The sequence below is a fragment of the Saccopteryx bilineata genome, chromosome 2 (assembly GCF_036850765.1).
Source record: "Saccopteryx bilineata isolate mSacBil1 chromosome 2, mSacBil1_pri_phased_curated, whole genome shotgun sequence".
In the NCBI taxonomy this organism is placed as follows: Eukaryota; Metazoa; Chordata; class Mammalia; order Chiroptera; family Emballonuridae; genus Saccopteryx; species Saccopteryx bilineata.
This window is the reverse complement of record NC_089491.1, coordinates 235,808,536-235,834,443: the sequence shown is the minus strand read 5'-3', so window position 1 is coordinate 235,834,443 and position 25,908 is coordinate 235,808,536. Positions and strand designations below refer to the sequence as shown.

At 52.5% G+C, this 25,908-nt stretch overlaps 1 protein-coding gene across 10 annotated transcripts in view; it reads right to left on the bottom strand.

The window, feature by feature from the left end:
• Positions 1–7,678: 7,678 nt before the first annotated feature.
• ST3GAL4 (ST3 beta-galactoside alpha-2,3-sialyltransferase 4) overlaps positions 7,679–25,908 on the bottom strand; it is a 35,423-nt gene continuing 17,193 nt past the window's right edge. For 5 of the 10 annotated variants that reach the window (XM_066259697.1, XM_066259698.1, XM_066259691.1 and 2 more), the window contains exons 2-11: positions 15,527–15,602; positions 15,149–15,245; positions 14,700–14,780; positions 14,372–14,469; positions 14,093–14,153; positions 13,459–13,554; positions 13,175–13,364; positions 12,331–12,474; positions 8,631–8,774; positions 7,679–8,348 (exon numbers count right to left, since the gene is read on the bottom strand). In XM_066259697.1, coding sequence (XP_066115794.1) covers positions 8,262–8,348; positions 8,631–8,774; positions 12,331–12,474; positions 13,175–13,364; positions 13,459–13,554; positions 14,093–14,153; positions 14,372–14,469; positions 14,700–14,780; positions 15,149–15,245; positions 15,527–15,542 — 1,014 coding nt within the window. In that variant the 5' untranslated portion in view covers positions 15,543–15,602 and the 3' untranslated portion in view covers positions 7,679–8,261. Of the gene's footprint in view, positions 8,349–8,630; positions 8,775–12,330; positions 12,475–13,174; positions 13,365–13,458; positions 13,555–14,092; positions 14,154–14,371; positions 14,470–14,699; positions 14,781–15,148; positions 15,246–15,526; positions 15,603–19,431; positions 20,445–25,908 lie in introns of those variants that run through there. The other 5 variants (XM_066259692.1, XM_066259695.1, XM_066259694.1 and 2 more) reach the window with 3 other exon arrangements.

Sequence of the window (25,908 nt, the reverse complement as noted above, 5' to 3'; positions counted from 1 at the left end):
AACTCCGAGTGCCCGACAAATCTTCCTTTGCAGCCCAAGGGAGTAAAAGGTGATGAGAAATATAAGTATACACCCCAGGGCCATATCCTGCGTCTAGTACCATTCTGGCCCACACAGATGCCCAGGGACTGGCCCCTGAGCATTCTGGGTTAATCTTGATGAGCCTTCTTCCTTCCCGTGTATATGTTGCCTTTGCCAAAAGGGAACAACTTTCTAAGACCAGATACAAAGTGCCTTGGTGTGCTAGCATAAGAGAGAAGATGGCTTAAAGAATTTGTCCATTAATTTGTCCCAGTCGCCCCCACCTTGGAAATGGCTCCTAATCCTGACCACAGCCTTCCTTGCCCTTGGCCCTCCCCCCCTCTCCCCCGCAGGTAGCTTTCATAATAGGGTGAAGGCGCTCACTCTCTCCTGAAACCCAAGGTTATGACTTAGGAAAAACAGGGAAGAAAGCTATCCTCCTGTAGAATGGAACGAGCTCATCTCCCTCTTGAGCTTCAGGCCCTCCCAGAGAGAAGGTGAACTGTCATAAAAGAGCAGCACAGGGTCTAGACAGGGGCTGAGCAGTCAAGACTCAACCAGCCAGTGCCCAGCGCCCTGAGCTCCCTCCATGCACACACACTGCAAAGACTGCCGAAGGGGCAGGGGTCACAGGTAAGGCCTCGGCGAAAGAGAACATAAGGGGGGAACTGGTGGCATCTGGGTCTTCTGGAACATTGAGGTGCCAGGAAGGGGCCTAGATGGAGCTGTGTGCCCCTCAGTTGTGTCCAGCCCTGTTTTCTCCCAAAGAAGTGAGGGTGCAAAAGAGCTGAGAAAGGGTGTTTAAAAAATTTAAGGCCGTGGAAAGCCCTGAATTCCCAGGTGATTTCAAATGAACTGAAATGAGTCTCCAACTGTAATCTTAGTTAATCCTCACAATTCTGAAAACTATTACCATTTTATAAGCAAGGCAATGAGGCTTAGAGACGCCAAAAGACTTGCCCAAGGTCATAGAGCTAACAAGTGACAAACAGGAGATTTAAACACATGTGATTTCCTCTGTAAAATGTTTCCATCCTGCAGTGCCAACTCAAGGGCACATTCATCTCAGAATATAGTAAAGGCCATCGGCTAGCACCCACTTTGAGGTAGGCTGAGCAGGGATAGGCCACACAGCTCCGTCTGGAAGGCAGGACTGGCATCCTCCACCTCAAGTCCCCAAATGACCTGGAAAGACCACAGCTCCCTGGGAAACAAAGCTATTCTGTGTATCAAATCACCCCCTCCCCTACCAAGGCCAGTGTCCAGTTTTCTGATAGTTTTAAAATTCGCTGTTGACTCAGAGTCCCTGGATGGGAGCCCAGTTTCTAATTCTCAGGCTTGCTATCAGTCTGGAAAGGCCAGAGTTATTTCCACTGCCTCGTCGACTTTCATGGGATAGGAAGTGCTCTCGCTAGAGGAGCTAGAACGCCACATCAAATCCCTTTCTGACAGAGCCTATTGACAAGTGCTATAAAACAACAGGCCTTGAGCTTCCGGAGGACCCCGGGAAATGAAAACAAACATGATGCTGTGCTTGGGAGCTTTCTCAGAACAGGGGTTGCATTTCTCCCTCCCCCGATGGTGAATGGTGATTGCTAGTAAGGGCTCAGAATCGAAATTGCAAGGTACACTCCGCAAGTTCCAGGGGCTCCCAGATGTTGGGGGGGGTTATAATGGCACCAGAAAAAAAGACGAAGGCAGTCCTGCAATTAGTTTCTTCTCTAGGAAGTTTCCCTACAAAATAAATTATTTATTAAAATAAAAGTATAACTTAATAAAAACTATTTTAATTTGCATATAGATTTTTATTTAAAATACCACTTTGTATGCCTATCTAGAGAAACATGACCATTTAGACAAAACCAATGACATCTCAACTAAATCTTGAATTTTACTTCCCCTTATAAAAAAGTCTTTTAGAAGCCTCTTATTTAAGTTGTTTCTATTTATTTTTATTTTTTAAAATATTTTATTTATTGAGTTTAGAGAGGGGGTTGGGAAGGAGTGGGAAGCACCAACCCACAGTTGTTTCTCAGATGTACCTTGGCCAGGCAAGCCCAAGGTTTCAAACTGGCGACCTCAGTGTTCCAGGTTGATCTTCTATCCACTGCACCATCACAGGTCAGGCTGAGTTGTTTTATTTTATTTTATTAAGATTTTATTTATTCATTTGAGAGAGGAGAGACAGAGAGAGAGAAGGGAAACACAAGGGAGGAGGAACAGGAAGCATCAACTTCCATATGTGCCTTGACCGGGTAAGCCCAGGGTTTTGAACCAGCGACCTCAGCATTCCAGGTTGATGCTTTATCCACTGTGCCACCACAGGTCAGACCAGGCTGGGTTGTTTTAGATGTGACCACATACCAGCTATTTGCACCAGGAGCATCAGAACCACCAGCGACCTTTGATAAACCACTGATATGGATCCTCAGCCTGACCTTTACTCCTCATTTCCCACAAGGCTCCCATCGTCTTTCCCCTAACTCCCAGCTTCAATCTTCCTAACTAGGTCTTAAGCTGGAAAAAATGAGGAAATCTCAAGCTACTCTTCTTTCTACAAGTAAGGATTGTTCTCCGGATGACTACACTGCTGTAGGGACAGCCTTATCCATTCTTTCCCTGTTATTCTTCCTGGTTCCCTCTCCCCGCCCCTCTAATGGCTGGGTCTCAGACAGACACGAAAACCTTTCATTACTACAGGCCCTGAAGTATTACCCCTGCCCTAGCCCTTGTCTTCAAAACGTGTTTTGTGAACATATACCATTCTCACTGACCGTGGTCCACATCTCTGGTGCCGATATCTGTCTGCCACCCCGTGTTCCCAGGTCTCCTCCCTGGAACAGTCTTCCACTGTGCCTATCTGTGGGGCTGGGATACCCCCAAGCCCTGGGCCAAACACGCTCCTAGAGCCAGTCGACCAGGGAGACCAGTCTTGCAGAGCCACCTCCTTCCACTGCTTCTTAGCCTCAGGGCCCTTGGAAACGTCTAGAATGTCTGGAGAGCATTCAAAGAATGCTCCTTTATAACTGTCTTCTTTGTGGCGAATCTAATACTTTACATTCAAAGACAAGGCAAGCAAAGTCTCAGGAAACAGGAACTGGGGGAACTGGGGTCCTAGTAACTAGTGAAGCTTCTCTGACCTCCCCATGATGCGGAGGAGCAGTGCTGCCCAGGCTAGAGACTGGGTACAGGGAGTCTTCCTTGGAAGGTTGCCCCGGAGACGAGGTCAGGTAGACGGGTTCAAGATACCACCTTTGCTTCCTTAGTAAGGAAATTAAAAGGCCACAGCCTTGATGCTATTGATGATATTTTCAAGGACTAGAAAATATATTTGTGACACTAATGAACATTACACTAATTTGTGACACTAATGAAAATTACTGAAGAAAGAAGACAGTAAAGTGATGTGGATAAGGATTCAGGGCTTCTACAGAAGAATTTTTAGATAAGAATCCTGTTTGACTTTTAATTTAATGTTTCTCTTGCCCTGGCCAGATAGCTCGGTTGTTTCGAGCATCATGCCAAAGTGCAGAGGTTCAACATGGTCAGGGCACATACAGGAATAGACTGATGTTCCCCTCTCTCTCTTTCTCTCACTTTCTCTCTCTCTCTCCCTTCCTTTGTCTAAAATCAATAACACAAAGATTAAAAAAAAACTATTTTAAAAAATCAATAAATAAAACTTCTCTAGCTCTCCTGCCATGCAGGCCCACACCAGTGGAACATAAATCTATAGAGATAGAACAGAGCTGGAGAGTCTCCCTACCAGACTCTAATTTACACTGACATGATTTTTCTTCAAGAGAGAAACACACTTTTAAGCAGGAGAAGATACTCTTTTAAGTGTTAAAATTGGTGATGTAAGTAGTGTTTTAGGAAGCCTCAGAATAATACATGGTTCTGGAATAGCTTAGTTCAGTAATTCCAACTTCAATCCCCTCGTGTGATTTCAACATCTGAGCCTTCTCTCATTCCCTCCACCCAACTCCACCCTTGGAGTCTTGCAAGATTCCTGAGAGGAAGCTGTGCCTCTGTTGAGGGGTAAGTGTACTTTAAAATGTTAGTTTTCCCTGGAAACCTGAAATCTGCTTTCCAAAGTTCATTTCTCCCTAGCCACGTCTGTCAGAGCCTCTGTGCTAACCCTCCTAGGCAGTCCTGTGAGCTCTCCCACCTGACTCCAGCTCTCGGCAACCCCCTTACATGAAGAGACAGAGCCTCCCAAAGCCTTTGGGCTCCTCCCAAATCTGACATCAAATGAGACTCGAGGTTCATCTCCCTGCCTCGTGTCTTGGGTGCAAAAATCCCTAAGACCTCTAACAAGAGAAGTACACCTGTTGAGAAAGAACTGGAAGGAAACAGGCTATAATTACAGACAGACAGACAGACAGACACACACACACACACACACACACACCCTCCTTAAACTTCTAAGTTGGAAAAATTTTCCTGGAACCATGTCCGGTACAGAACCATGGGTATGCTCAAAACTAACAACTAGTTTTCTGAAGCTATAATTGAGACATCAAAAAGGTCAGAAGGGTTAGCAACCTAGCCAACAAGACTGGACTCAAGCTTAGTTTGGGACCCATACTGTGGTATGCTGCATGCCATCGAAATGGATAATGTCACCCAAGAAACCAGTTTCTCCTAAAACCCCTAAAGCATCTGACTTCAACATGAAAATCACTGCCAGAGAGCAGTCTGAACTCACTGTACATTGTTTGATTATTCAAAGCCTGTATCTGAGTCATTTTCGCTGGTCTCTTACCCTTACTTTGCTGATGGGCAACTCAGAGACAGACTCTCCTGTAGTAAGCCATATTACTCTGTACCTGGGCAAATATTTGACCCTCCAGCTATACCTCCTGTCCGTTTGCTTTCTGGTATTTTCTGATATGCAAGGCAGCTTTCCAATCTAATATTTATATCATACTTTACCGTCCACACAATGTACCCATCATCATGAAACCCCACTGTGAGATCGGCATGCACAACCACCGTTTCCCAGATGGAGGAGCAGAGGTTTACTGGGGCAGGACCAGTCCCACCTCCTGGGTGGCACCGGGCAGCTCCCCCTTTCGCCTCCTGGATGCTGCTTCAAGCTCACACTCCCCCGCCGCCCCCCCCCCCCCCCCCCCCCCCCCCGGCCCAGGTTACTCAGCGGGAGGTCGCGGAAAGTGTACTGCAAAGTGTAAATATTTAAAACCCGAAGCGTCCAAAATTAAGGCACACCGTTTGATGTTAAAACAAAGTATAATTTAAATGTGCTGGTGGGCTAGACCCAAGCCTGACCCCCTGCCTAGCTCCCCGCCTCCGTGCAGGAGGGCAGGGCCCGCGGAGTCCACAGCGCACCAGGCTGCTTTCTTCCACCGCCTCGCAGTCCAGGTCTGGCCCCCAGGCCCCGACGGGGCGTCTCCCGCAGGCCACGCAGACCCCAGAGCTCTCCTTCTGAGGTGGCTGCGCCCTTCTGGCTCTCACAGCTGCCTCCTGCCGCGAGCCTGCGCCCTACCCTCCACGCCTGCGGCTCAGGGACTGGGATTAGGGCCGGCTTTGCGAGCAGACGTTGGAGTTGGGAGCCCATCCCGTGAGGTCATCCCGGAGTCTAGACTGCTAGAGCCGTGGTTCTGAGTGCTCATTAACATTCCAGGTTCCTGCGCCCAGAGGCCTGGGTGGGACCCAAGAACCTGCATTCTTACCCCCCCCAACACACACACACACACACACACACACACACACACACACACACACCGCAATGCTGATATAAATGGTCCTCACTGACTGACCCACCCTCATGTTTCAAGAAATGTAGGAATTGGGAGCACAGACATGGAGAAATGATTGGTTCTCTGTGCTTAAGGGGCCGGCAGAGCCTGATGTAAATCCCGGACTGTGGACTCACATCAACTGCTTGCCCCTACTGTGCCCGTTTCCCTTCCGGCCCTGGTTCAGGGCATGGTTTAACCAGTACTCGGCAGGCTGGCAAGCAGTTCGTTCACATTGTTGGGCTAATGGAAGAGTGAAAGTCCTTTTCTGGGTACAGCAAAGAACTACCCTCTCCCCCCCCCACCACCAAAAAAAACCCTACTCTACATCACAGCTCCACTCTCAGCACCCTTGGCCAGTATTGCCTCAATCTGCACCCTGGAGAAAGCTGAGCCCACAGCCCATGTTAGAATGAACAGTTTGGGGGTATAGACCCCATCCCCACACACACTCCTGTCTGTATGCAGTCATGAAGGACTGTCCGCATATGGCATCACAGGCATAACCCACCAAGAATGGAAAATGCTCCTGTGTCTGCACGCATGTGTGCGTGCGTGCGTGTGTGTGTGTGTGTGTGCAGTGTGGGAAATCTGACCCATCTGTGTGCACTGGATTCTGGCTCAAGTTTAGGCATGTTCAGTAACAGGCAGGGACCCCAATCTAGAACAGCTGGATCATATGCACTGACAGCCACTTTCAATGGCCCTGGATGGGGAAACGGGCCCTCCCTTGCATACCCTTGTGAGAAGTAGCTGGGTAAGCAGCAGGGAGAAGCAAGGCTGACACCCCTGTCCCCATGCTGTCAGCAAGTCCTCCCCCAGCAAAAGCCCGTGGGGGGCTGCACATGCAGGGGCCCTACTTGCTCTCAGAATCCTCCTCACCTCCAAGGGGAGAGCAGCTAGCAAGTAATTCTGCCAGGCTTCCGCGAGGAGGCTGTTCCATTCCCTGCACGGTCCTCAGGACCACTCCATGGGATGAGTGTGGATCTTCCCAAGGCCACTCTAACACTATCGAGAAATGTGATTTTTCCTCCATTCCTCCCACATCTCTGCCCTTCTCTATCTGTCCTGTCCCAGCCTAGCTTCAAAACCTCAAGGCTGCAACTCTTTCCGAGAAAGCCAGGAACACAGCTGTGAGTCCCAGTCCCTGTGGGGGAGTTCCAGCTCTCCCTCCTGGCTCCAGATGTAAAGAAACAGCTGTGGAGTGGCAGGAGCCCAGCTGGCTGCTAAGCAGGGCCTGGGAAGATGGAGAACAAAGAGGGGAGAGACAGGGGAATGGGAGGGATATCACAATTCTAGACACCTAGGGGAAAAGCACTGCACCCCCTGGCCTGGCAATTGGCTGACAGGTCTTGCCAAATCCTTTAGCTGCTGCCCAAGCCCTGCCCATCCTGATCCTGGCAGCCTGGGCCACTGGCAGGACCTGCTGTAAGCAAACTCCATTTTATGATTCCTACTTAATCTGAGAAGGAAAACTTGGCTTCCTTTGTCTGACTCCACCCCTGTCCTTAAACAGACATCCAGCATGAGACACCCAGCATGAGATTTTAGAAACTAAAAGCTGGTGAGAGAGAGGAAGGAAGGTGGGAGAGGGCGCTGCCCCCCATCTGGCATCCGCCTGGGAAGTAAACCCGGATGCAGGATGCCAGGCTGAGTGTCCGGCAGAAAGGGCTCCTCGGGGCAACACTTGCTTGCCTGCTTCACCAGGGTGATAATGTATGACTTGGCACCAACCACATAATCAAAAATAAATCTCTTGAATGACCATGGCCTGCTCTGGGTCCCACTGGATCTTTAACAAGCCTGTCCACTGCTGGGAGAGGGGCCCACTGCTGTGTCCCCACAGCCTATCCATGTCCTCCCCCATCCAAAAGGACACAGGGCATCACAACAGCTTCTGTTTTAGGAAAAATAGTTTAATTTGTTTGATACCTCTTTTCTAGATGAGGTTCCCTTCTTGATGTAGGGCCCCTACCACTGCTCCCCCATGCCTGCTGGGAAGAGCAGCCCCTCTCTGCAGGACACCTACTCACCCCAGATGACTCCCCTCCTGGGAGGCCTGTTCTGGGTCTAGGCCTTAGTGGGACCATCATTTTTGTGTTTCTACAAAAAGTGGTCCGAACACTATGTACGCCCCTTTTCTGGATGCCATGGGACCAGCCCATACCACTTTTTCCTCTTAATTAAATAGTCCATTAAATAACCTTCGGCACTGCAGACAGATGTCACAGCAACAAGCGTCGTTCCTTCACTGGGCTCCTACTGCCCCAGGGCCTCCATCCTGAGGAGATCTGGCCCCCACGAGAGCAGCCAGGGGCATGGCCTCTTCTCAGACCCGGCCCGCCCCGTTTCCCCTCCCCACACAGGCGAGGGGGAGTCCAAGCTGAGCGTGCTGGCACCGGGCGCCCCACAGCCGTGCCGGGGGTTGCTCAGGCAGCAGAGTGGGCTGACCGACGATGAGTACAGCCCCTGCCCAAGTCAGAAGTATGTGAGGTTCTTGACTGCTCCAATTTCCAGCATCCGTTTGATGGCCAGAGCCTCTTGGGAGACGTTGTGGCCTGACCCCTGTGGAGACGGCCAAGAAAGCACACTGAGAGACTCCTAGGGACGTCCCTGGCCCAGGGGAGACTCCCTGGCCCCCCCACAGCCCCATGCACTCGGGGCTCCCTTCCTCGTGTGGCCTCTCAGAAGAAAAACCACCTGTGAGGCCGAGTACAGAGGATACTGGGCTGGGGACCCAGAAGCCCTGGTGCCAGCTCTGACTCTGATGACCTCACCATGAGCCACTTAATCACCCAGTGTCCCAGTTTGGTCTGCCCACCCAACTTGCCAGCAGGGGCCACTTACTGCCATAGACTTGAGCGTGATCTGCTCATAGTAGTGAATGGTCTGCTTCCTGTTGTGGGCATCTGGGTAGCCAAAGCCAGCAATGTGCACCACGTCACAGAGGTGGAGGGCCAGGGTGATGGCCAGCAGGCCTGTGGTGGGCTTCTGAGGATCAAGGAGGGAGTAAGCATTAGAGGCGCCTCGCTCCTTCCAGCATCTTCTCAGCCACTGCTTGGCAACAGGAGTTTGCTACCCTGGAAGGGGCACTCTTCTGTGCTGTCCAGAATGGCAGCCACCACCATAGCTGGCACCTGAGTGACTAACTGGGGCTCCTGCAGCTGAATGGCTGAATTCTTAATTTTATTTAATTGAAATTGAAATAGCCTTATGTGGCTCAGAGCTACCATACAGCACAGTACGGATGGAGATGCTGAGGCTTACAACTGTTAAACGATAAGGGATGGAAAGGTTCCTCTCGGAGCCTCAGAGAGCCTCACACCTTTCAGAAGACCTGGGGTCCCCATGCTCACGGACTGTGTGCGCTTTATGAGGTGGGCCCTCCCCCTCGGTAAAATGGAAATGGTAAGACTTTTCCCTCCACCTTATGGGATGCTCAGAGGACCTCGCTTCCTCCATCCCAAATTCATCCACAAGGGTGGCCAACCCGGTCTCTGAACCTCACAAATGTCCCCTTCCTCAGCTTCTGCCTTCCAGCCCGCTTCAGCTGGCCAGGCCTCCTGACACCAGGCTTCTGCCAGCATCTGCTTCTGAGCTCTGCTATTGTTTCATCTGTCACCTCCTGCCTGGGCCTGCGTCTCCCCCTGCTACTCTAACCATCACTGCGCTACCACATTCCACCTAGACCTTCCCCAAACCACACTTTCATCGCCTTCCTGCCAGCTCAGCCCCGACAAGAGCTCCTTAACCTCACCAAACTCTCCTCTCCCCGTAATCTACATGTCACCGCCCACCCAGTTGTCCAAGCTGGAAAACTAGATGTCACACATTCCTCAATTTCACTTGTAAAGTAAATGTTGTAGCAGGAGAATTCTAAGATGACTCCCAATGACCCTCGCCCTTGAGAGTGTGTGTGAAAACTATGGCTATGATGAGATGTATTACAGTCTGCTGTATGCTTTGGATAGCACAGTTGACTGTTAAAGCGATAATCCCGGTGAGCTTGACCTAATTTCATGAGCTCGTATATTTGCGTCTAGAGCAGTGGAGGAAGTCAGAGATGGGAAGCACAAGAAGGATTTGTCCTGCTGAGGCTGGTCTGAAGATGGAGGGGGTACACGGCAAGGAATACGGGTGGCCTCTAAGAGCCGAGGGTGCTCCCCTAGCAGGCTGAGAGCCAGCAAGAAAATGGGACCTTGGTCCTGCAGCCACAAGGGACTGAATTCTTCCCACAAAAATGAGCTTGGAAGTGAACCCTCCACCCCAGCCTCTAGACAAGAACTCAGCCCAGCTGCCAACTTGCTTCCAGCCTTGTACAGGTATTCTCCACTTTTCCAAAGTTCGTGTTATACCACTTTGCTTTTACAAAAGACCTACAGAGGTACCTGTTTGCTAACCAAAAGAAATTCGAAAAGGATTCTCACTTGTATGAAGAAAGGTGAAAAGCAAACATAGCGTTCAGCATTTGTTTTGCAGTGAGAGGGGCCCTGCCAAGCATCTCATCCAGGAACCACACCCAGCATCAAGCTTCTAGAGCTCTGAACTGGGCCTGCCAGCATCTGGGCTTCATCTAACTAAGGTTTATCTGGTACATCTGTTAGCGACATGTATCCTAAGGATCAGAAAAGCCTAAGAAAGCTTATCAGGGTGTCATGCTTAGCATAAAACTGGATGTCATTAAGCACTTCAATTGTGGGGCAGAAATAAAGACATAGATATCAATGGTAATTTCTTCTTTGTTTAATGCCATTTCAGCATACAAAAGGCTTCACAGGATCACTCTACTTGCAGATGGCGGGGGAACCTGTAGACCTACCCTAGGCAGAGAACCCAGCTACCCTGTGCTGGACTTCTGACCTATGGAAATATGAGTGGATACATGAGTGTTGTTTTAAACTAAACTGTGGTAATTTATTAGGCAGTGACAGGAAACTAACACAGATTAAGTCCATCCCTTCTGCTTCTCTTCCCAACACAGGAGCTGGGTTCCAGCCCTCCTATCTCTGCCTCCCTCTCCCGCCCTCATTTCTGCCTCAAGCCCTAAGCCCTCACTTCTGCCTCATGCCCCATCGGGTCTTTTTTTTTTTTTTTTTTTTTTTTTTTTTTAATTTTTTATTTATTCATTTTTAGAGAGGAGAGAGAGACAGAGAGAGAGAAGGGGGGAGGAGCTGGAAGCATCAACTCCCATATGTGCCCTGACCAGGCAAGCCCAGGGCTTTGAACCGGCAACCTCAGCGTTTCCAGGTTGACACTTTACCCACTGTGCCACCACAGGTCAGGCCCCATCGGGTCTTAAATGCCTCCAGACTGCCCCTGTGCCTCCACCTGCAGTAGAGCTCAGTGCAGGGGAGTGTCTGGTATTGTCAAATGACATACCTTTCCCCAGTTCTCTGCCTGACTGCCCAGCCGGGAGAGCCCTGAAGGCCCAACTCCAGCACCACCCCCTCTGGGGAGGGCCTCTGAAACAGCCCGGAGCACCAGCCTTCCGGAGGTCCCACAGCTCAGGGAGCAATCTCTGCTTGGCAGTTTGCTCTCCATGAGGACACCTGTGTTTATTCTCCAGCCCGCACGTCCTTAGGGCAAGGAGATGCCCTACTCCTCGCATTCCTGGGGCCAGGCACTGAACAACCACACAGCAGGCATTCACATATGAAGCCGAATCACAGTTAGACACTCAGTAAAGACAAATCATTTCTTCAAAATTTGGCAAATATTTATTGAGCATCCACTGTCTCAATCTCCATGATAAGTCTATTACACAATTATCTTTCTAAAACCTCCAGTGACCTTCAAAGGTCAGTACTAATTTACACCCACTCTACAGATAAGAAAACAGAGGCTCTAGTGGCTGACTTGCCCAAGGCCACACAGTAAGTGACAAAGCACGTCCTGTCTATTTCTGCTGGTTACTTCTGTCCACTTGCCCACACAGCTTCTCTGAGGTTCAAAGACATGCATTCAAGTCCTCAGGAAGCTACAAGCTAACATCCACCAGCCGAAGACCACTAAGGGCACTGAGGGCTAAACCATAACTTGGAAAACTGCATCATGACTCCAAAAATTGATCATGACATGCAGGTCAAACTGCAAGCTCAAATTCTCAACTCATCAGACCAACATGTAAAACCACAGATAAAGTAATAGCAACTGCACAGTCTTGATTGTTCTAAAGACAAGACTGTGACTGTCCCAGCAACGCCTCAGTTTACAATTTTTAATCAACGCCTGCCACAACCACCCTCTAATCCAGCCGCAAGCTCTGTACACCCTCCCATGACTCCACTTTGGAGATGGCCCACAATTCTCAAGCTAGTGCTCCCTGCACTGCTGTGGCAAGCTAGTAACTCTAAATGACTGCAGGTGTGTGCCTGAAGGCTCTGCTCCAGCCTATCCCGCTCTAACGGTGCTATTCAAATGGGAGCTGTGATCTCTGTTATTACTCTCCCCTCTCATGGGGTCCCTTACAGTTTCCTAAGTCTCTGGGACATCCCACCTACTTCCCAGCCACAACCCCTGCCCTCTGGCCACCAGCCCACATCATCACCTGCTTGATCTTGCGCGGCTGCTGCATGGGCAGGCTCAGCAGCCTGTCAGCCGCGATCTCCATGAAGAAGGGGTTGAGAATCCGAATCTGTTTGGGGTTGACGTCCCAGATGAGGGGAGGCTGTTTCCAGAAGCCCTTTCGCACCTGGGGGGATGAGGTTGGGAGGAAGAGATGGGAGTGGGCAAAAGACCTGCTTCTCAAGTCCAGCCTGGTGGTCCTCAGCCAGGGGATAGGGACCCGGTGGTGGCAGAGAGACCTCAGGGGGAGAGGAGAGGAGTAAGGCCTGCACCAGAGACAGGAAGGGAGAGCAGAGGGCAGAGCAGGCAGACAGCAATGAGGGGGCACCCCCAGGGGAAGCCAGGTGATACAGTGTGTGGGGTACAAGGTCCAACCACTCCCACTTCTAAGGATCTCCACACAGGTTTGAGGTTGTGTAACTTCTGCCAAACAAGCCAGATTAAACAGCTCAGCCTTTGACTACATGATAAACAGACACAGTAGACTTTCTGGGGACCGTCTGGAAGGACCCAGATCTCAACTACCCTAACCTGCCCCTGCCTGGAGATACTACTGCTGGCTCCTTGGCTCTCAGGTTCTTCCCGGCAAACATAACTTGGCAGCTTTTCTGTCCCAGGCAGCCTCGAGCTTGGGGAGCCCTTGGTTGCCGCCTGACTCCTGCAGGCACCTGGGCCCTGGCTGCACGCGGGCTGTCGGAAGCCCCGCAGAAGAGAGTTCTCAGCTCCCATCCAGCTCTACGGCTGCAGAGCAACATTACAAGACAGGAGGCCTTGACTCGGACAGTGTCCCCACTCCAGCCTCAACCCCTCCCCTTCTCCCCTCTTACCCGCTTCTTATCACTCAGGATAGTCTCAATCCAGTGGAAATCCATCGCCTTGAAAGCTACCAGGACGAGGAGTGTGTCGGGGTTGTTCTCCACTTTGGGGTTGAAGTGGGCGGATTCTGGGTAGAAGAGCCGCATGGTGGTCTTGGAGCCCACGTCACCCTCATAGCCAGCCACCGGGGCGTTGTTCAGTCTGGGAGGTGGGAGGAGGAGGCCATCACCTAGGGCCCCCCTGGGCCTGTCTATAGTAGCTCCCAAACAGCAGAGGGTGGAGGCGCCATACAGACCTGATGACCATGTCGTACTTGTCGATAGCGTCTCCCAGCGAGCTGTTGCGCAGCCGGTGCCCGTTGCCCACCACCACGCAGCGGCGGCACTTGAGGCTGCCGTGGGAAGAGGGTGCTCAGACATAGAAGCCACCGCTGCTCCTGCCCTGGCTCTGCCCCTGGCCTGGCTCAGAATCCCTCCCCAGGCCTCTCAGCCCCTGGCCCCTAGAGACCAGGCATCTCCAAGGAGTCCTGCTTATGGTCCTACTGACTCTGCAGCCCTGGGCCTCGGTAACCGGAGAGGAGACTGAGCAGAGCATGGAAGAGAGGAGAGAAAGGAAGATGACTGAGTACCAGTGAGAAACCCCATTTCGGAGCCCTCTCGCCTGCGGCCCAGGCCTGCCTGTTGCCACAGCAACACCCTCAGCAGCCTCTGCCTGCTCCGGTAGCCGGATGCCCAGGCTCAGTTGCTGTGGGGACTAATGTACCTGCCTCCCCTGGAGACGGGCAGGCTAGAAAAATGGGTCAAATTGGCCACATGGGAGCAGAGAGGCCACAGGGCCACAGAGGCTCAGTGGGAGGCGCTGGGCAGTGATGGCTGCTCCCTGGGGCAGGAAGGAGAGGGGTCAGACTGGTGCGAGGCCGGGCTCCTTACCTCTGAATGCTCTCTGGGATGGAGTAGCTGGTGATGGCCAGAACCCGGAGGAGCACGTCTTCTACAAAGAGAACCAATTGGAAGGGGCTGATGACAAGAGCCAGCTTTCCACAGTGCCCTTCTTCCTCCTCCACGGCTGAGCTTTGCCTGCCATCCCCTTCCCTGACCCAGGATCTGACCTGGCTGAGAACCTGGGCACTGGCACTGTGGATGGCAAAAAAATACGAGGGGTGTGGCCGATGTGAACCCACTGTTTCCACACCACCAGGCAGTACTTACCGCTCCCCTTGGTCCCGTAGGGCAGCTCGTAAGAAGAGGGTGTCTTAACCCAGAAATAATCCTTCAGCTGCAGGAAGATGGGCTGTTCCCGCGAGTAGCTGCACAGAGGTGAGGACAGGGTGGAGAAGAGGAAGGGATTAACTTTGATGCCAGAATCAGGGTCAGCCCCCTGATTAATGTGCCACTGCATGTCCAGGGCCCTCGCCCTCCTTCGCTGACTGTACCTAACCCATGTGTGCCGCCACAGTCCCTCTGTCTGCTAGCACGGCCCCCTCAATCCCAGTGCACCCTGTGCCCTGCCCCACCCACCTCAGCCTCAAGTACTTACTTGCCAAAGAGCTTAGAAGCCTTCCTCTCTGCCTCACCCTGCAGGCACGGGTCCTTCTTCTCCGGGACAGGAAAATAAAAACTGGGGACAGAAAAGGAGAAGAGGCAGCAGCTCTAATCAGACGGGCCCAGCTCAACTGTCTCCCACGGCACATCGGCCCCAGTGCCAGAGAGCGGCTGACAGGGTGGGATCATCTCAACCCAGATTCCACTTTGGAACCAAACCACTGAGGACCCAGTTCTTCCTTCTCCCGGACCCCTGGCCAAGGAGTCACCCCGGACCTATCCCCCAAACCCACCATCTACCCACACCAAAGAATTTTGTGCTAATAATAAAAGGGAGAGGACACAGTTGGGCTTGAACCTTCCTGCCCCACCCAGTGACACTCCGTCCCGAGCCCTGCTCCTGAGAAAACCAGTGGAAGGACGTGGAAGCTGGAGGCAACATACCTGTCTTCTCGGGAGATGGAATACCACACCATGATGACCAGGACCAGTGCCAGCATGGCCAGGAGCTTCCAGCCTGCAGGGCACATGCACAGAGGAGCTGGAGGCAGAAACAGGCAAGTACAGTCCTAGTCCACCTTCTCATCTGCCCCATTTTGGGCCCCTGCAACCCCCAATCAAGCAGACCCAGTCCCTGGCCCTAGTCTGGCCCTTGCTGCCAGCACAGGGCTTGGACCTGAGCATTTCCGTTGTCCTTCAACATGAAGAGAAAGACCCCTACCTCCCGTCTGTCCCACCACAACCCCGGGGTCCCAGGATGATAATATAGACTGCTTCTGGGGGGGCACTTTTCAGGGTGGGGAGCTCTTGGACAACACTCACGGGACTTGCTGATCATGTTTCTCAGCAGGAAGCAGGGTTCCTGGGGAGAGCTGACATCCTGGCTGCCTCGGGCCACCTAGGAGGTAGGAGTCACAGGTGTCTGGTAAGCTCCACACACTCCTGCCATACACCGGATGGAGCAGGACACACCCACACACACTCCTGCCCACACTGGGGAAGGCACACCCACACATAGTCCCGCCCCACACCGGAGCAGGACACACCCACAGCCTGCCTCTTTCTGCCTCCAGCAAGCACAGAGCTGCTGGGGGGGGGGGGCCTCCGGGAAAGGCCCTTCTTACCCTAGACATCCCCCAGCCCCTCCAAGGCAGTATCAGGGGTGAATGGGGTCCTATGTGATGGAAAGGAAAAGCAAGTCCCACCCCTCAAGGATTAGGTTCGTGCCAGATTGGCTGGCTCCAGCTTCCCTGGCGTGGCTCCCAACACTGTCCTCTTCCTCAATTTGTCCAGGGAACGGCCAGCTCCGGGAGGCTAGTGGTTACCTCCACCCATCACCCATTTTTCACATGAAAGTTCAGCTAACTGGACAAGGATGTGATTCATATTTTATGTGGCTGAAGTTTATTCACCACAATCCAAGGCCTCCCCTTGGTCTGGCCACCGCCCACCTCTCCATCATCAGTCTCCCAACTGCTCCAGCTAAGCAGGTCTGCTCAGGCCAGACAATGGGGTGAGGGTGCAGCCACAAGATGGTCCACGCGGCCTCCTCCAGCCCTTCGGGACTCTGATGAAATGCAAACATTGCCCAAGCCCTCTCTGCCCAGAGGTGTGGGGGCAGCTCAGTGAAGACGGGTATTTGAATGAAGAGTGCAGGGAGCAGAGGGTCTATCTAGCCACAGAAGAGGTGGGAGACGCTCTGGGTGAGGGCAAAGGCCAGCGTGGAAAGGGCAGGCTGTGGGGGGGGGGGAGCTGCTACTCTTACGTTAACAGAGAGGTCCCCAAATCACAAAACCCTGCCAGGGCCATGCATCGGCGTCACCGGGGAGGCAAATTCTGCAGCTTCCAAAGCCACACGAAGGGGCACAGGCACTGCTGAGCACCAGTTTCTTCTGTCTGTGCCAGTTCCCCAGGGATCTGAGTCACGGGACTCACCCGGCCATTTGCTAAAATCCCAGACCCCAGGGCCCTCCTGGGCTGCTTCAGTCGCGGCTGGACCTGGGACGGGCATTCCCACAAGCAGCCCCGGTTCTGAAGGACCAGGCGAGAGGGTAGCACACATGCCTGCACTCTCCAGAATAATGAAAACGCTCGAATAGGCTCAAGGGGGGGATAGTATCTGGACAGGTCTGGTTTTTGTTACACATTATAAATCAATGATCCTGAACACTGTTTTATCACCAAGTCATGCTCTGCTTCCAGGGGCTGAGACCAGGACCCTTCCAGCTCTCACATGCCCCCTTCCCCCTCAGTCTCATTCCATCCCACTTCATCCCTGATACCTGGATCACAACATGAACGGCAGGCAGTCAGTCACCTGAGTTTAAAAATATACAGACATCCCCCTCTCCAAGATTCTTATTTAATTGGTTAGGGGCACAGCCCAAGCATTGGTAAGTAAAAAACAAGGCAGACCAAAAGACCCCACCTCCCTGTGATATGACGAGCAGCAAGACAGAGACACTACATAAAGTATGTTGCAGTAACTGAAAGACAAACACTATGCTGCCCCATGGGCCGCCCTCAATGCAGAAGACCTCAGCCATCAGGGGTAACTAACTAGCACTCACCGGTCCTGAGCAACAAGACAACTAGCCCTTCTTTGATCAAGAAAGTTCTGGCCCTGGCTGGTTAGCATAGTGGTAGAGCCTTATCAGAGGCATCCACATGTGGATGTCATGGGTTTAACTCCTGGTCAGGACACACAGAAGTGACCATCTGCTTCTCCACCCCTCCCCCTCCTCCTTCTCTCTCTCACTCTTCCCCTCCAGTAGCCATGGCTCGGTTGGTTCAAGCACATTGGCCCTGGGCACTGAGGATGGCTCCATGGAGTCTCCACTTCAGGTGCTAAAAATAGCTCGGTTGCAAAAATGGCCTCAGATGGGCAAAACTTTGGCCCCAGATGGGTGTTGCCGGGTGGATCCCAGTCAGAGCGTATGTGGGAGTCTGTCTCTTTATCTCTCCTTCTCTCACTTGGAAAAGGAAGAAGAAGGAGGAGGAGGAGAAGGAGGAGAAAGAAGAAGGAAAAGAAGAAGAAGGAGGAAGAGGAGGAAAAGGAGGAAGAGGAGGAGGAAGAAGAAGAAAGAGGAGGAGAAGAAGAAAGAAGAAGAAAGAGGAGGAGGGAGGAGGGGGAGGAGGAGGAAGGAGAAGAAGGAAGAGGAAGAAGGAAGAAAGGAGGAGGGAGGGGGAGGGGGAGGGGGAGGGGGAGGGGGAGGGGGAGGGGGAGGGGGAGGGGGAGGGGGAGGGGGAGGGGGAGGGGGAGGGGAGGGGGAGGGGAGGGGGAGGGGGAGGGGAGGGGGAGGGGGAGGGGAGGGGGGAGGGGAGGGGGAGGGGGAGGGGGAGAAGAAGTTCTGAACTAATGTGTCTTTCTTACCAAACTGCGCTGGTTTTATGCTAGGCAGACTGACTAGTCTTAGGGCTTGCTCTATGATACCCCGTGCAGGATTTCATTAGCTCACTCTCTCCTGTCACTGAGCTCAGCCATGAGGGTGGCTCAGAAGCCCCTTCAGGACAACTGGTAGCCTTCTCCCAGAAGCTCCCCAACACTGCTGACTGAGCCCCTAGGTATAAAGGGACAGGAGAGTACACAAAGTCGGATAGCTGGGCAGGAGAGCAGGCATCCGATGTACTCACGTCTAAGATGTAGCAGCCTCTACTGCCATTAGCTGCCAGGGAGCCCAGCTGACCCATCCCTCTGGGCAGAGCTGACCCCAGAACAGGAAGGCTGTGTGCCTTCTTGGTGCTCTGCCAGGAACCAGTGTCCTGGGCAGAAGTGAGGCTGGTGAGCACTGCCACGGAACTCGCCCAAGGGCAGCCCAAGGACACCGGCTAAAGAAAGGAGCCCCCATGAAAGCAGGAACCATGACTCCTGCTGTGTGAGCACTCACAGGTGACACACAGCAAGGGCTCAGCAGGCACCCACTGTGCCAAGAACAGGACTTTGCTCCCCCCAAGGGCACAGCATGATGCCAGGCCCCTCACGGGATATAGCTTAATGTTCCTCAGAAGTCTATGGGAAGGGAGGGTAGGGGGCAGAAGCACGGATTCTGTTCCCATTGGTTCAGTGACCTTGATCAATGTCGCTGTCCGGGCCTGCCTGCCACCTCCAGACGCACCTACCATTCCTGCTCCCTCCTAATCCCTCCACCTGGGCACTGGGTCCCACTCAGCTTTCCCGCTTTACTCCGGATCGGTGATCCCCCCTTGCCCTGATCCTCCATCTCTCCCTCCTTCTCTACTCCCTTTGACATATCAACGTGCTTAAGTCTGCCTCTTCATAAACACAACAGCACCCTCTCTGCCCTGCTCACCTCCTCAAGCTCCCCCTGCAGCTGTGTCCTTACCCAATGGTCAAGCTTCCATATCTGGGCGACGTCCTCACTTTCCACTCAACCCCTCACCCCTACCCACCCTGCCTCCCACCCTTACTCTTGCGCTGAAATCATTCTTGCTGAAGCCGACACTGTCAGCCCGTGCCTCCTTCCTGGCTCCTGCTCCAGACTCCCTCCAGGCCCTCCTGCTCCTACCTCTGTGGCCGTCCTGGGCTGGGGTAGCCCAGCTGTCCCTGAACCTCCACTGTCCCGGCTTGTTTCCACCGGATACGTTCATTCGTTTTCAGAGCTTTAACTACTACCCATACCCTGATGATTCAAGCTCTTTATTTTCAGCCCTTTAATTCTCTCCCTGATCCCATCCTAGTATTTCTAACTTTCTAAGGCACATCCTACCTGGATGATCTTAAATTCTTCAAACTGAGCCATGTCCCACACTGGATCCATTCTCCCCACCCCTGCCCCACACTGTCCACTCGGTCTCTGACATCCCTCCCCCTCCCACCAGCCCTACTAAACAGTTACTAAATGGTATCGATTCTGCCCATTTCCTAATTCCAGCAAATGTTTGCTGAACTCCCTCTACAGGCTTGGCATTGTGGGAGGTACAGGGGATTTAAAGCTTTCTAAAATTCAGTCCAGGGTCAAGGCCACATGATGTGGGGCCTCAGAAACATCCAGAATGTAGCCCTCCTTCTCCTCTTCTCAAGAGAGGTTGAGTCTAGATGCCCTCCCCCACAGTTTACCCACTTCCTAATTGGTCCCTTTACTACAAGTCTTTCCTCACTCAAGCCCCTCCTTTGGGATGGCCAGTGCGGTGTCTTTCTAAGAAACGATTTGGATCAAACCACCCTCCTGCTTCAATTGCTCCCTGTTCCTTAAATGAAAATCCAACACTGCTCAGGCCCCAGCCCATGGGCACCTCTCCAACCCTCTTCCCGGCTCAGGGCGGGCGCCTCCTCATTCCACACTGGCCCCTGCCGAAGCCCCTCACCCTGGCTGCCCGACAGCCCATGCCTCGGGCAGCACTGCTCAAGAACACCTTGTCCGTGAAGTCCCTTCTGACATTTCTAAGCAATTGATGTTTCTCTTCTCACAAAACATTGTTTGAACCTTGATTTTAGCTGTGACAAGGAATATAATTTCATATTGTATCATCCCTGTTCTCATGCCTTGCTCTATCCTCTGACCTCTGAACTTGGAGTTTGTTTCTAGCACGAGTCTATCTGGAATATAGAAAAGTACCTGGAATATAGGAGACATGTTAGCACTTAATATAACTTTATAGCATATTATTATGTGTTTCTTATCTTGCCCATTAGATTGTGACCTCTGTTATCTGGGACTGTTTATGACTGCAGACTTTATTCTAGTGCCCAGAATGTAGCAGATGATTGTAAATACTTAATACCCAGGTCACAAAATGAGGTAAAAAAATATCTTACATCCTTATTCATAACTGAAATGTCTGGTGCATTTACTGGGTGTGACCCCAGGGGTGGGGGAGTCTCCCCCTCCTCACCATCACTTTGAGGTCCATCCTGTGCAACACAGAATGGACCTCGACCTCCAGATGCCAGTAGGCCCCCCACTCCCCAGCTATGACAAACAAAATGTCTCCAGAAATCACCAAATGTTGAGAACTGCGCTGCTCGACACTTTCAAGAGCTGTCCAAGTATGACTTCAGCCCTGTGAGTGGAACACTATTATTACCACCCTTGTGCAGATAGGGAGCTGAGGTGCCAAGACAAGTGACTTGCCTGGGGTCATACATAGTGAGGGGGAGGCTGGGACTCAGGCACAGCACAGAGCCTGCACCCCACCCCACCTCCGCTGCCTGTCCCACCATCCTGTGAGCAGTTGCTCCGAGATGCCTAGAGCTCTGGGGGTGTCCCTGCGGCCCCAGCCCGGGCTGCGCTGGCAGCTCTCGCACGACTCCCTGCGTGCTGCTGCATCTGCAGGATGACTGCTGCCCTGCATCTGGACACCAGACTTCCAGGAGTGCTGATGTGACTGCGTTCACTGTCATGCACTCATGTCGCACCACTGGCACGGGGCTATCATCCCTCAGCTGCTAAGCCAGTTTCCTGGGCCCCAAATTGTGTGGCTCCCATTTTGAACTGAGAAGCAGGACTGTAAGAACCCTGTGTACACATACTTCACCTCCAAAGCTAGGGTCACACTGCCAGCCTGTCATGGCGTGCAAATCTCGATGGTGCCAGCTAAGCCACAGCCTGCCTCTCGGCTCAGTGTCCACTGCCAACCTTCCAGGGGACTCACACTGGGCTGTGAACACACTGTTGAGCACAACTGCTACGCAAGGCTGTGCAAATCCTCTGGGCTCTAATCCGCCTTAATCAATCACTTGTGGGTGTGGACGGTCAATTCTGGGAACGGACTGGTCATCTGGTACTTCTCCTCTGCTCGGAAACCTGGCCTCCTCATCAATCAGAAGACCCATAACCTTGCCTCTGACCAATAAGGATGCACATGACCTACAGGCCAGCACCCCCTTCCTCCTTCCCCACTCACCCCGGCCCCGCCCTTCCTGACTGAGCAGGCACACTCCTCTGGGTCTCTGCACAGGCCACTGGCTCAGCCTGACATGCTTTCCCCTAGACATTCACCTCTTCACTCACCCACCCCCATCAACAATTCTGCACATACCCAATATTTCAGGTCCCCTCCCTGCTTGCAAAGATATTTTCTGTTGTTTTGTTTGCTGTAGTACCACCACCGTCTAGAATAGTGTCTGGCATACAGATCTTCCGAATTAATCAGTGGATCTACTGAAGCAAGAGAGGAAGAGGCTATAACAGGTCAGATACCTGCTTCAGCCCTGACTGGTCACAGCCTGTAGACCAGGTCTCTGTCCCCATCACTGAACAGCAAAGTGTGATCTCGACATGCCCTGCCCAGCAGGAAGTGAGGCTTGTCTTGGCCCCAGGCTCATTCCAGGCAGCAGAGGGCACAGTAATTGACCAACTGCCCCAGGGCCCGCCAGTTAGCAGATGCGGGCATCTCTCCAGATATCCAAGTTCCAAGGAAAAGGGACAGGACAAGCTTCCCACTGCAGTGCAGCAAGGCTGTCTGTTCTCCCCCCTCGGGGTCCACAGGTCCGTTCCACAGGGCACCCCAAACAGCCGGCACTGCAGCCTTCTACACAGAAACATGGTGTCATCCACTTTATCAGCTGCCAGTCACAAGACACCACAGGGAGCCACTTGAAAATCATACTTCTGGTGTCTGCGAGGGAGGGGCAGACGCTTTGAATTCCATTCTCTGGATGAGGAAGCTGACGTGGTGAGGCAGGGTAGACATTTAATTGTCTGGGCCCAGGATAAATAAAAGAAAACTCTGGTGTGGCTGTGGACCTGCCCCAGGTTCCCAGTCAGGGGCTCCTGCATGCTCCCTTCCTCCGACCTCCCCCCCTGGGGCCCATGACTCCTGGGGCTGGGGCTTGAACCAGCTCACCAATAGTGCATCCAGTCCCTCCTTCCTCTGGCTTCCAGACACCTGCCCTGAAAATGGTGGATGGCTCCAGCCCTGCCCGGTCCCACGTGGGGACCTGTTACGTGAGGCGTGGAGTACTTCAGGCTGGTCCATACTAAGATATGCTCTAGGTGAAAAATATATTCTGGGCCTCAAAGAATTAGTACAAAAAAGGAAACTATCACCTTTAAATTATTTACACTGATCAAGCACCAATATAATATTTTGACTATATTGGCTTCAATATTAAAATGAGTTTTATCTCATTGCTACTTTTTACAAATGTAACTAAATTGACATTCTTTAAAATCACACATGTGGCTTGAGTGTGTGGTTCTCATCCCATTGCTACTGGACAGCGCTGGGCTAGGTAACCTCCAAGGTCCCCCTTCTTACGCTCTGCATGCTTCCTGGGCTCCGGGCAGAAAGGCTGACTCGGGGTCCATGCTGCCTGAGAAAGTGCGTTGGTCATTCTGATGTCCAGCCAGTGAGCTCCGTCCTGAGGTCTCCTCTCTTCTCTCCATCCTGCTCCACTGAAGCACTGGGTGTGGAGGCACAGTTCAAGGAGACACTGCCACCTGGCCCACCCCCAACCTCTTCCTGACCCTGTCATCTTGCCCCTGTGGCTGACCCTTGGCTACCCCTCACACAACGCACCTGCCCAGGCCCACACCGACGGCCACGTCTGGGCTGCCTGACCAGAGCCTTCTCTCCTGGGCTGAGAGCTGTGCGCAGGGGACTGGCCACTGGGCTGAACCTGTCTCTGACCCCTGCCAGATGTGTGACTTTGGGGAAACTACTTGACATCCCTAAGCCTGTGAAAGGGAGAGAAGTGGTCCCTGCCACAGTGGTTGTCGGGGTAAACAAGACAGAGCAGGTTAGGCAACACGGGAGTGCTCCAGGAGTGGAACCCATCCCCAGTCCTCCACGTCCATGCAGCAGTGCCATCCGAAAGCTGTGGGTCTGACAGACACGGGGTGAATGACAGCATCACGACAAATACTCCTACAGCCAGTCTGTCTCATGACCAAAAAAAGCTCAGGAGACGAAGGACCTTACGCTAGGCACAACTCACTGGCCACTGACTGAGACGATCCCGGGCAGCCCCGGCTTCAGCAGCACCTCCTAAATATACCCCTTCCTAAAGAACGTAAGATGTTTAGCCTGCATGCTCCCATCACACTCGGACCCCCATCTGAGAAGGGAGGCAGGGCCCGGGCAGGGTCAGCGCCAACAGCTTCATACCTGAATCCTTTTCAGGGTGGGAATATAAATGTTGGGGGTCTGAAACCATTGCTGTGACCCAAGCCCAGACCTCCCTCCCCAGCCACCCCTGGGCCTGGCTACACTCCTTCCCACGTTGCCTCCTGGCACAGGGACCCAGAACCCAAGCTAAGAGCCACCTTGTCCCCATGGTCTGTCTTACCATGCCACCCTGTTTAATTTCTCTTTCAGCAATTAGAGCACACTGACTCCTATACTGATGAGACTGCATGTCCCAAGAAAGCAGGGGCTTCCTGTGGCCCACAGCATCACCAGCACCAAATTCAATGCCAAACTCAACAAATATTTAAATGAATAAATGACTGAGCAAATGAGCAGAATCAGTGTGAACAGACTGTTTTATCAAGTTAAAACATCCTAGACCCTTAGTTGCAGAGATCTGGGCATATAAGGTGCCAGGGGCTGGCTAGAGGCTCAGATCTGCAGCTGGCAGAGCCCGTAGGTGCTTCAGGTTCTGCCAAACATATGTGATGCTCACAGGCCATCTTATCACGTCTGATTCATCTTAACCACTCTCAGCTCCAAAACTAACAGCAGCCACCCTGTGTGGTCCTAGGAGAGGGACAGGCTTGAAGACCACCTCTTACCCAGGAAAGCTCCTTTCCTCCTTCCTTGCTCCTCAAGATGGGCAGCCTGGGCTAAAATCCAGGGCCCAGGCCCCAGGCCCTAAAGCACCTTGGCCTCCTGGAGGGAGAGGAGAGGGATCTGGACTTAAACATGGCATCTACATCCAAGAAGCTATCTCGAATATACACATCGCCAGCCACTCAGCTGGGTAAAGAGCCTGGCCACTCCGCCCCGTGCTCCTTTGTGTTAGCGATCTCAGCTGATTTCAATAACTGGCTGTTTGGGCCACATTTTAAATTAAAGCTCTTGTTTTAATTTCACTAATAAAGAGGAGGTCCTTGACTCTCTGCTCTTGGCCCCAGAAGCGAGATGACAAAGGGAATGTCATCACTCAGCCAGCGCTGCAACAGATTACACTGTGCCCCGCTGTGGCTCAAAGGCTGCTGCTGTCTTCAGAAGTCCACCTGCGGCGAGTGTGGCCACCCCGCCAAGTGAAACGGAAGTATTGCTGGAGCGCTAAGGGTAAGTGACGAAACAGCACCGGACTGGCCATACTCCGCAGATGCAGGAGTGGATTCCGTGAAGGGACAACACCTAAACCCAAGAGGGCAGCTGTTGCAGCATCTGAAGGACTGCAACAATTAGTCACACAATACATTTGTGGTTTACAAAAAAAACAACCAAAAAACGAGTAAGTCCTTGAAACCCTAGGTCTGCACTTGCAACCCCAAGTAAAACAGAACCCGAGGCCAGTTCTCACCTCCCCTACTCCCAAGTTTGCTGTAGGCTGTGCAGTGTTAATTCCAGGCCCTATAAGTAATAAACCTTCATTTTTTCAAAGTTTCCTGATGAACCACACGGGCAAGTCCAGCTACAACACTGGTTACTGATAGTTGAGACTGGTACCCACCCCTCCTCCTGGCAGCTGGGTCTACGGCACACACTGCCTGGGACATCCACAGCTGCCCAGGGAGAGAGACTGTACCCCACACTAACGCGATCCCAAGGACTGGCCAGACTCGGGTGTGTGCTGTGGAGGCCGCTTTGAAGAAGCTGTTTTCTCCTTTCCGGGTGCAGCATCTCCTGGAGACAGTGCCCAGGCCCCTGAGCAGACCTCTCTCCTGGCGGTGTCTCCTCTGTAGAATAGGTCATCTCAAGGCTCGGTGGCCAGAGGCAGAGTGCAGTGGTTAAGAGTTCTGGCCTTGGACAAGTCAGACACAAGGCATATAATCAACAAATACTTGGATCTATTGGTACTCCTTCAAATCAATAAAACACCAAGGAACCAAAGAGAACAGAGGACAGGAAAAAGTAATTCACAGATTAATCTCAAACACCAAGTGAATATGAAAAGATGTTCATGGGGCCTGGGTAAAAGAGGTGAAGGGGTTAATTAAGAAGTACAGACTGCGCCTGACCAGGTGGTGGCGCAGTGGATAGAGCGTCGGACTGGGATGCGGAAGGACCCAGGTTCGAGACCCCGAGGTCGCCAGCTTGAGCACGGGCTCATCTGGCTTGAGCAAACAGCT